An 11,637-nucleotide genomic window follows, 5' to 3' on the forward strand; every position below is an offset into this window, starting at 1 on the left:
AAATTTACGATAAACTTTTTAAATTGTTTTTTGAATTTTTAAATTATTTCCAATTGATTTTTTACTGTAATCATTTTGCATTAATCTTTTATTTGTTTTAATTTCTGGAGAGTATCATACAAAAGTGTTCTACGTATTATGTTGAGGTAAATTTCTTTCATTCTTCTATAAATACACATTTAACAAAATTAAAACAAAAGATATTTTACACAAGCTCCTTGAATAATAGATTCAAAATATTTTTATTCTTTACCACCCATTTCTTTAATAAGCTTGAGTTGTGCTTTTAATTCATTCATTTTCAATCCAATAACTCTATTAACTTGCAACCTCTGTTTGTCACTTAGTCTGTTTAATAAAGCTTGATAATCGTTTAATGTTTCATTAACCATATTCTCTGCCTGATTCATGTCGCCACTGAAGTACACAGTTCCAACAGATTCTTTCTGGAAAAAAGAAAGAAAATATATCACTAATTCAATAAATTTAACATTTGTTAGATCATTAATTTAAATGGCAAAGCTGTAAAATTATGTATAGATCCCACATAAGGTGAGGAATGAAAATGAATAAAATCAATCAGTGAATTAAATAAGGACACATGTACTGATCAAATGGCTTTGCATATTATCCATGATTCTTTCTTGGGTTCTGAAGGGTGCAGATATTCTCTCAAGCTCTTCATTTCATGATGGATTAGAAAGGGACAAAAACCTATTAAGTAAACTTACATTAAGAGAAATAATTGCTCCTTTGGTAAGTTTTTGATATATTTTAATTAGTGTATAGGTTATTTTTTTATAGTTTTCACTTTAATAATGTTTGATACAAGATTGAATTACTCAGACAGGTATGGCTGCAGGCAATTCCCCCAAAGCCATTCACCTGCATAGCCTGTGGCATGTATTCCAAGGTCACTCTTATACATAATTATAGTTCAACAATCATGGTTCATAGTTGGCCTTTGCATTGCTAGATGAAAATAGGTTGCTTGAGAAATGAGTAGGTGCTCTAGAGCAGTGCTTCTCAAACTATCTGTGGTGAAGGACCAGTTTCTTTTATTTCCAATCCATTGTGGACCAGTACTTTTGTAAAATACAAATCTCGCGGACCGGCAACACCCACAACCAATTTCCAATTTGTCGCAAAACTGGTAACAAACAAGTTTGCGGACCGACACAGGTCCGCAGATCACACTTTGAATAGCACTGTTCTAGAGCACAGTTTCTGAAATGGTGTTCTGCAGCAACCTGGTGAAATGAAAGTGAAGGTTCTGCCAGAAAAAAAATAAAATAAAATAAAAAAACATTTCAAGGCTTAAAAAAAATTCTAATAATGTTTCTCAAAAATAATTAATTTTTATAATAATTTTAATTGAAGAAATCACTGCATGTTCATATTTTAATCAAATGAATTATATGTATGTAATTCAAAATTAGCATAGCAGAGACATATGATGCAAGAAAGCAAGCTTATATAGCATCAGCCAAAATAAAAAAAAAAAAAACCCTCCCATTTCACCCATCCATTCGCTCCAAGTGTTTGTCTAGTTTTGCCTTGAACTTATTTAAGTTGATCTCCACTACAACAGATAGAAGTTTGATCCAACTATCAACCACCTGCTGGAAAATGATAAACATAACCTAATATTTTATATTTGGCAGTGCTATACTATACTGTAGTGACTACAGGTGCATTGTCAGTATGCTGAAACTGGGCAGTCTATAGTGGGAAGGATGTTGATTATATTTTTAATTTTTAAATAGGGGTTCTATAATTCACTGCTCTAGAGGGGGAAAAAACAAACAAACTAGAGACTTGTGAGGAAGTTGAGTATCTAATGACCAGCTGAATGATGAATCCATAATTCTGGTCTCAGAAAAGAATGGCCAAGTGCAGACTGCTCTGGATTCAAAAGGATTTTTTTTTACTGGAGTACTCTATTGTCAAGGGAAATGGATAACATTTTCTGCAATACAGGTATGTGGACTACAATAGTGGTATGTCTATTGGGAACTAAAACTGATGATGTTATCAACAGGTTGTTAGTTTCAAGGGAGTGTAAAGAGAGTATTATTATTCAGGTGTGAAATGATGATATTAACTGCACATGAACTGACAACCTCTCTGGTAGATGGGTATAGAGACATGCTGAATAGGGATTATAAGCTGAAAGTCATGTGGATCAGCTCTAGATATGAGGGATTCTGTGGAGGTATTTTTTTTTTTTTTAATCAGTATGGTTTGTCCTCTCCATAGAAGGAATTTATTTTGCAGAGAGCAGAACACATTTGAAAAAACAACAAGAGCTTTTGTTGATGTTATTAAGGCCTTATAAATTCAGGTGATAAAGATATGAATTTTATATATGTTGATAAAAGGTTAAAGTAACACAGTATCTCTAAGATTCAATGGGGAAATTAGAGGGAAGGAGGTGGTCTCAGTGTAAAGAACCATGGGATAAGTTTTTTAATACAGCCAAGGAGTCTTCTTCATATATTGGAAAAATGCAGAGAACAGTCATGTTTTAAGTAAAAAAAAAAAAAAAAAATTTCCTGATATTCCATAGTGTCAACGTATTCTCCCTTAATTGTAGCTATAATGCAGTTGTACTGGATTTATAATCCTTCATCTGGATCCAACTTGATCCTACATAAAGGATCAGGCTAGCTCCGCCAGGCATTGGAGGGGGAGAGGAGGACTGAAAATACTGGTTACAGTGATTTTTGTGAGACTTAGGACACTGAAATTGATGGTTTAATTTTGGGCCTTGTTGGATTACTATCATGACTTGATCACACAACACATACAATTACAGAAACAATATACTGTACTTATGCTTTGGCATTTAACACACACTTAACCTGACCCATTCTTCAGTCAGTTTACTGTTTGCCAGATGAAAAACCAGAGTTTCTGGGAGTAAACTCTAACTCACACCTAAGAAACTCAGCCATGTATAAAAAAGTCCATAAAAATTCTTCTCATCACTGACAAGGTGATGAGAAGGCCTTTTCTGCCCAGTATGAGAGGATTGCAATTATAACCACCATGTTATAATTTTCATTGAATTGGGCCACAAAAACTTGAGGGCACAAATACAAACTACTGGGGTAAACTAATAGACCTGACCTCAGAAAGTTTATTTTGCTAGCATGCTGTTAAGCAGTCAAATAAACTCATAAATAAATAAATAAATTTTCTGTTTATACTCCGGGACGACCAAACAGTCAGAGGAGTTAACAAGATTGACAGAATACAAGAAACAGCACCGTATTCAGCAGTCACGGGCTTGAACCCCGGTCACTCAAGGCACGTGTACTTATGCACCCGCGCGCCTGACCACTAGGCTACGGCGGCCTTTTCATCAACCTCATTTATTTATTTCGCTGATGATGTTAAATTATATAAATGAATCACGAATATAGAGAATGCTTTATTTTGCAAGAAAGATGAAAAAAACTAAACAAATGGGTTATTGATAATGGGCTAATGTTAAATACTAAAAAATGCTTTTTCATTACAATTATTGAACTACATAAAAAACATACTAACAACTTTTATAAAACAGGTAACAAAATAATAAAATGAATAAATGACTTAGTTGATGTGGGTATTCAAATCACTTGCAATGGTTTTGGAACTCATATACAATAGTGCATAAAGCTTCTAAAAGGTTAGGTCTGATTAACAGAATTCCGACAGACTTCCATAACACTGATTTATAATAACTGTTATTCCTATTTTTGAGTACACACTTGCAGGTCTGGTCTTCTTCGGCAGAGTTAAAATATCTTAACCTGTAACTGGACTATTTTTAACTGATGATGTTTGAAAATGTACTTGAATTTGACTTTCATAAAGAAATTAATAATGAGCCTAAGTGGTGCACTTATTATTGGTTTCAAATGCTCTCTGCCCTATGCCCTCTTAGGGACAATCAGTTATTTTATTTTAAGTTAAATTTTCAAGAACTAATCATTTGTATAATTATTATTTTAATTGAGTGTTATCTGGAATATTTAATGAAGATATTGATTAGATATTAATTTCTTCTTGAACGATGAAAAATTAGTATTTAGTAGTGGCAAATGATTGAAGAAAGCAAGCTTTTATAGTATTGGCAAAAAAACAGAAGAGGAAAATAAAAATTCCATTTCATCTATCCATTCCCTTCAATAGTTAGTCTACTTCTTCCTTGAATTTATTCAAGCTATCTACTTCCATAATAACAGATGGAAGTTTATTCCAGCAATCAACCAGCTGACTAAAGGGGAACTTCCACACATCTATTCTGCAAACATTCTTCCTCAATTTGAATTTGTCCCTCGCGTGTAGTCTGAGCAAAAGAAACAAACCCATCAGCATTGAGCTTGCTCAATCCATTCAAAGGCCTTAAACACCTCAATCAGATTACCTGGCAGGTACCTAGTCTCCAGATGCTGAAATTTGTAGAACTGAAGCCTTTCTTGGCAAGAGAACACCTTTCCTCCCCTCACCAATCTCATTGCTCTTCTCACCTGTCCTAGCTCTACATTCTTCCTAAAATGAGGCCTCCAGACCTGTATGCAGTACTGAAGATGCAGCCTAACTACTGTCTTATACAATGGGATAATCACTTATCCCTGCATATCATTGACAAAACTCATGAGCTGTCCTGGCAGCCTGTCTGCACTGTTCAGAGAACTTCTATCTGACTGCACAATTTATCCCCAGGTCTTATTCATTTTCCATTACCCTGAGTGTAGTACCGCAAAGTTGGTATGTTACTCTAGGATTACTGTTACCCATATGCAGTACTTTGCATTTGTCAATGTTAAACTTCAACTGCCATTTCTCAGCCCATCTGCCTAAAGTTTTGAAGTAGCATACTGTCATGTACCACCCTGCCACCTTTGTATCATCTGCAATTCCTTGCATAATATCTGCAAAGTTAAACATTAAGCTTGATATACCTTAATTCAAAATGCAAGCTTTAAGAAAGAAATTAAGAATGCCCTTATCAAATCTTGATTTTATATAGTGTTAACTTTATAATTGAAACATTTGTTTTCTTAACATTTCCAACTAACATTTTATACCATGTTTGAACTTCCAACTGCAATAGGATGATGCTTGAATCTGAATAACTACAGCTGGAAATTGAAATTGTGGGCAGAGTTGCACCAGCTTGTATGAGATTCTATGCAGTGTGCTTAGTGTCATGAGTATTAGCTTTCAATTCATTCTGTTTTCATCTTTATTTTCTCTCTTTAGCCTTTTCTTCATTTGTTAATGCTACTCAATTATGGGATGATTGCAGGAGGCTGTTGCACCTCACAAGCAAATTTGTTGCAATTTGCAGCAAAATTCTCACGTGGAAGTCTGAACTGTTAATCTTTATAAAATTTTATGTTATTATTATTATTATTATTAGCCATATGGTGCAAGGAAGCCTGAGGCTTATGCTGCACCAGCCAAAAAAATTTTTGAGTTACCCTGAGAGAGTCAAAAGTAGAAGGGAATCACCAAGAAAGAGAAGAATGATGATATCCAGCTCAGGACCCTGGGTGTTTTTTAGTAGTTGTTGGTGCATAGGCTTCTGTGGCCATAAAGCACCTCCCAAGGTTCTTGCAGTACTTTGATCCAAGCCCAAGGCGGGAATCGAACCTGCGACCTTTGGGTTGCCAGGCAGGTACTTTACCCACCCGGTCGGCTGACCTTGGATGTGCTGAGCCCGTACTCACCAGATGTGACCCCCTGGGATCATAAATTATAAATAATAATAAATTATAATCTACTTGTCTGGACTTACTGTGATTACATTTATTGTTAATACAATAAATAATTGTAATGTTTTGTTATTTTTTTTAAAAATTTATCATAATCTTATTGGATCATACATTGTTCTTATATCTGCAATCAGACATGAGTTTAATTTAAAATTAAAAAATTGTTTAATTTAAACAATTTTTTTAAATTAAAAAAAATTATTTTAATAAATAAAGCTGCTTTTTTTATTTATTTGTCTTTACTAATTCAGCAGAAAATTGTCAGTGAGTTTGCACAAATTATTGAGGCACTTGGATATGGTCCTCAACAGGTCTTCAATGTCGTGGAACTGTTTTTGGAAGAAAATACCAAACAGACCTTTCATCACAAAGAAAGAGTTTGTTAGCTCATACACCGATGAGCCTAAACATTATGATCACCTACCTAATATCATGTTGGTCCTCCACGTGCAGCCAAAACAGCTCGTATCCAGCGAGTTTTGGACACTACAAGATTTCTAAATGTGTCTTGTGGTATCTGGTACAAAACGCAACCAGCAGATCCTTTAATTCCTGTAAGGTCCGTGGTTGAGATGCCCCAGATTGGAGTTGCTGTTCCAACACAAACCACAGTTGTTTGATGGGATTGATGTCTAGGGAATTTGGAGGCCAGGCAATACCTGGAAGTCTTCCTCATGTTCCATGAACCAGTCTCGAACAATCCGAGTGGTGTGGCATGGCGCATTGCTGAAAGACAGCACCGCCAGAGGAGAAGATCGTTGCCACGAAAGGGTGTACCTGGTCAGCAATGATGTTTACGTAAGTGGTAGATGTCAGAGTGCCCGACACATGGATGACTGAACCCAGGGTATCCCAGCAGAACATTGCCCAAAGCATGACACAGCCACCACCGGCTTGTTTTTGTCCCACAGTGCATCCAGGCGCCATCACTTCCCCAGGTAAATGATGCACACGTACCGAGCCATCCGCATGGTGCAACAGGAAACATGATTCATCAGACCAGACGACCTTCTTCCAATTACTCAAGGTCCAGTTTCGATGCTCATGTGCCCACTGTCGCCGATGAACTGTGGTTAGCATAGGCACTGGGAGCAGACTGCAGCTACGCAGCACCATTTTCAGCAGGGTTCAATGTACTGCGTATTGTGACACATTACTCCCATTACCATCATTCCAATTACTGCTGAGTTGCATCACAGTCACCACGTGCCATTCAGGAGAGTCTTTGCTCACCTTGAGCATCGATGAGCCATGGTCGTCCAACACCTCGCTGGCAGTTTGTGAGTTTTCCCTCCTCGGACCACTTTCGGTAGGTACTAACCTCGGCTGACAATGAGCACCCCACCAGCCGTGCCATTTTGGATATGCTCTAACCCAGTCATCTGGCCATTACAATTTGGCCTTTGTCAAACTCACTTAAGTCCACTGCCTTTCCCATCTGAAGAACAAGAGTAACACTGGTTAGCGGAGCACAGTATCAGGTGTTTTTTATAGTGTTCCGACCTGCGCACGCATCATAGTTCACCTGCAGTTGCCTTGATTTGCATAATGACTTGCTGGTCATAATGTTTTGGCTCATCAGTGTAAGTCGTTGTTGTTGTACTTGGATTTTTCTGGTACAATGGCTACTTGGGCCATACTGCACCTATTAGTGTAGTTAATACTATTTGTGTTGGCATCTATGGACGAAGTTATAAACCTATTTGTTTCAAGAAAGAGAAAAATTCTGTAAGGTTTGATTATTCACCTATGATAAGGCCAAGTGGCAATTCCTGTAAGTTTGAAACAGATGTGAATGAAATTAGATGGGAGTTGTTATACAAGGCACAATCAACAAGTATATGTTTTAATGTGAGCAATCTGTGGCAGTGCATACCCTGTGGTGGGTCAATGGACGAAGTTATTTATACCCGATAATAAGATAATAACCTGATAATAACAATACCTGATAAGAAGAACAGATGAGTGTGGCTATTCGGGCTCTGGCCAGGTCATAAGTCATCTAAGAATCAAATGACTTTTACAAGGTGATGCTCCTTGGGATAAAGGTTTACCCCCATTATATTGATTAATTTAATTAATTATTGATTGGATAGTTTTTGAATAAATTTAAGGAGAAACCATAAAAATCATTATTAGAAGGTCAGGCAGGTAATGTGTGATTTTTTTTTTTTTTTTTTTACTTATCCTGTATAAGCTTGCATCATTTGTCACTATTACTGTTAACATAACAGGACAAATGGTAACTTGGTATCACTCACTCAGAAATAGGGCACGATAGGCTTTGCTATGGCATGTAACAATGCAATTAGGAAAGAATGAAGTGATGGGATGGGGAAAAAAAGGGTGGTAAGATACTACTGACCATAAGATATACGATGTAAACATCATATGCAGATGGAATAAGTGAGTGTCATAGAAGCAAGTGCCTTGTTATGGGAGATTTTTGGATATTTAAATAGCCAGATGTAAAGGTTATACTCCAGATTATGGGTACATCTCCAGAGGAAGTGGCTTATTTTGCTTGAATCCATCCCAAATTACTGGCTATTCAAGTTGTCTGTCCAACTGTAAAATCTTGACATGTCAAGATTTTACCTCAAGGAAGCAATTCGGTTAAAATCTATTATTTGGGTACCACTTGTCTCTGCACAATAGGCTTGGTCTTAGAACAGAGTGATTATACGGTCGAGTTCTATGATTGGGTGATTATTGTGAATGTGTTTTGCGTTGAGGGGGGTGCTTAGCTTAGGTAGGGTGTTTATCCCCCCATTCCACTGTTTTAAAATCGGAAAACGAGTTCCTGATTTTAAAACAGCAGCAAGTGGGGGATATCAACCTAGGAGGGCAGGGAAAAGCAGTGAGTAGCACCTGCCAATCACTGCTTCGTTCCTGTCCATTCATTGAAATATGGACTAGTACCCAAGATCTGGAGTTTTACCAGCAATTTCTAAGAAATTTGTTAACTTCCAAATTTCTTAGAAATTTGGAAGTTAACAAAGATTGAATTTCACCAATCCTCATTTCTGTAAAAAAGTCCTGAATGAGGCAAAGAAAGCTAGGAAGTCTAGACTTATTTTGCAAGGAAAAGGATAATGCCTCCATGGATCTACGCCCTGCAACTTCTGGATAATAAGTTCCTAATATGTATATCTTAATAAAGCTAGTATGTATATCATCCTTCAAGGAGTAAACTGAAATCTGCAATGTATGTTTAAATCGATAAAATTACTGTTAAGGATGTTTTGTATGTGTTTACTTATCAGAAAAATTATTAATATAATATGCGGTAAAACTCCAGATTACCCCATGTCTGGTGAGTATGGGCTTGGGTCAAGGGTCCTCAGCTGGATATCGTCATTCTTCTCTTTCTTGGCGATTCCTTTCTACTCACTCTCTTTCATGGTAACTCGGGTTTTGGCTGGTGCAGCATAAGCCTCAGGCTTCCTTGCACCATATGGCTAATCATAATAATAATCTTGGGCAGAGTCCATATTTCGACAAACGGACAGGAACAAAGCAGTGATTGGCAGCTGCCACTCCTAGGTTGATATGCTTAGGGCGTCCCCCACCACTTGTTTTTAAATTGGGAACACGTTTTCCGATTTTAAAACAGCAGAATAGGGGGATTACACCCCCCCCCCTCAACGACACAAAACAATCTGAAAGAAAACTCCTTCGCAATAATCACCCAATCACAAAACTCGACCGTACAATCACTCCGTTCTGCGACCACGCCCAACTGCGCGGAGATAAGTGGTACCCAAATAATGGATTTAGCCTAATATGCGAGTGTATCGTTCCTTCGAACTTTTAATAAATTAAGACATCAACGGCCCACTGCGTTGTTTTGTATTTTTCATTCGCCTAGCAATTAAGCTAAAAGAAAATTCATGTCCACAACTCACGGCATCTTCTAGCGAATCCAGAGTTTCGGTAAATTTCTCAGAAATTACTTCAATATTCCTGTGCAAATCCTCAACAGAAACAGAATCTTGCGCCCCGCTTTCTAAATACTTAGTGGTACTGAATGCCCTTAAAACTTTCATGTGTCCGCACAAACCGCTTACAAATCCGAAAGCGAAACGGCGAACCGCTTCAAACTTAAGTACCTTCCAATAATTTGACTGTCGAAACACGCTGCTGACATTACTCATAGCTTCGAATTCTGAAAGTGAACGCAACTCCGTATTCTATCAGCAACGAACAATACATCAAAACAGACCAGATAATTTTCCAACTACTTTCTCATCACACATTATAAATTTCACTACTCTGTGATAACCATACGCGACATAACAAATAACACGCCATCTTTTGGCGAAAAATTGCGGTACATAAACGGGAACATTTGGGAAAATAACAAGTAAAAGAATCAATTTAAAAAATAATATACCATGTATTGATACATTTGTAGTATATATTAATTTTTTTTTTGCCAAAGCAACTAAGGCTTTGATGATTACTATATGATATATTTTAAATATGTGCAGCATGGGCGTCCTGAGAAAATTTTCCGGGGGGGGGAGCCCCTTGGAGACAAATAATTACTGTATACCATTAAATTTTTAAAATAATTATTTAATTAAACAAGTAGATTATAGAATACAGTATTGCATAAATACAAAAACACGTACATAATGTATATCAAATAAAACAATAATTAATATATATATATATAACAGTTTTTTAGTTAACCTTATTATAATACCAACTTATTTAAATCAGAGAAAACTTCTTGAGAGAACACACTGTAGATAAAACATATCGTACATCCGAACACATGGGCGAGACAGTGGGGGAAGTAGTTGGTCTTCCCTTCACTCTCTCTCTATTTCCCTTACGTCAGACATCATCACCAAAATGGCGGCCTGGCAACAAAGGGATTTAACTAAATAACCGCTGGAATGCAAAATGTTTCTCAACAAGGGACTCCTGCTATATATACTGGGTGTTTCAGTTAAACGTTTCAGAACTTCTAAGAGGGGTAGGGTACATCCTGACAACTCGAAATCATATACCAATGGGCAGAATCGAAAATTCCGAGCTTTAGTGCAGGGAATCTTAATTTCGCACAAGAACGCCAAGTTAGTAGGATGGATGATTACACGAACGCAGAGTAAGCCGATATGCATTTGGCGTACGGGGCTGCAAATTGTAGTGGGCCAGCCGCACAGCATTTGTACGCGGAACGATATCCGACGAGGCGTATTCCCAGTCATAATTTCTTTGCAAGACTGCACCAGAGGTTAGCTGAGAGAGGTTCATTTGAAAGAGCTGACAGGGACAGGGTAAGAACAGCACGGACTCCAGCCGTCGAACAGAATGTGCTGCAGCATGTACAAGGCAATCCAAGAACGAGTACACGAAGTCTAGCAAACGCAGTCGGGGTTTCCCATTGCAGCGTCTGGAGGATTCTCCGAGAACAAGACATGCATCCGTTTCACGTGCAGCGTGTCCAGACACAGCAACCGGAGGATTATGCACCTCGTATTGCTTTCGCACAGTGGTACCTTGGAAAATGTGCTACAAATCCCCTTTTTCTTGCTGAAGTGTTGTTTTCCGATGAGGCATCCTTCACAAGGGAAGGAATTTTCAACTCGCATAACGACCATATCTGGGCGGTCGAGAACCCGCATGCAATACGACGTTGTGCAGCACAGATTCGATTTTCGGTCAATGTATGGGCCGGTATTATGGGAGATCACCTCATCGGACCTTACCTGTTACCGTGTCGTCTAACCGGACCTATCTACTTGATCTTTCTGCAACAAGTATTGCCACAACTTTTGAGAGATGAACAGATTTCTGCATCGACGCAACAGACAATGTGGTTCCAACACGATGGAGCCCCTGCCCATTATAG

The 11,637-nt window shown here is 37.6% G+C and overlaps 1 protein-coding gene across 2 annotated transcripts; it reads right to left on the minus strand.

Annotated features, from left to right (window-relative positions):
* Positions 1-212: 212 nt before the first annotated feature.
* LOC150084927 (uncharacterized) lies at positions 213-10,058 on the minus strand. Of its 2 annotated transcripts, none has more exons than XM_090375655.1 (2): positions 9,884-10,058; positions 213-446 (listed from the first exon to the last, which is right to left on the minus strand). In XM_090375655.1, exons 1-2 carry the CDS (start codon positions 9,926-9,928, stop codon positions 243-245), a joined length of 249 nt encoding a protein of 82 aa, XP_090231781.1. In that variant the 5' UTR covers positions 9,929-10,058; the 3' UTR covers positions 213-242. The 2 variants fall into 2 exon arrangements, with proteins under 2 accessions (XP_090231781.1, XP_090231780.1); XM_090375654.1 differs by having other exon boundaries at positions 9,680-10,058.
* Positions 10,059-11,637: the final 1,579 nt, after the last annotated feature.

This window comes from Mastigoproctus giganteus, chromosome 6 (assembly GCF_048544385.1).
Source record: "Mastigoproctus giganteus isolate SK-2022 chromosome 6, ASM4854438v1, whole genome shotgun sequence".
In the NCBI taxonomy this organism is placed as follows: domain Eukaryota; kingdom Metazoa; phylum Arthropoda; class Arachnida; order Uropygi; family Thelyphonidae; genus Mastigoproctus; species Mastigoproctus giganteus.

What these genes read in the sequence shown, in the direction of transcription:
- LOC150084927 (XM_090375654.1), bottom strand. Translation starts at nt 9,928, where the DNA reads ATGAGTAATGTCAGCAGCGTGTTTCGACAGTCAAATTATTGGAAGGTA. An exon ending in TGGATTCGCTAGAAGATGCC is followed by an intron (nt 447 to 9,679) that starts GTGAGTTGTGGA and finishes TCTTTTTTCCAG; the next exon opens with AAAGAATCTGTTGGAACTGT.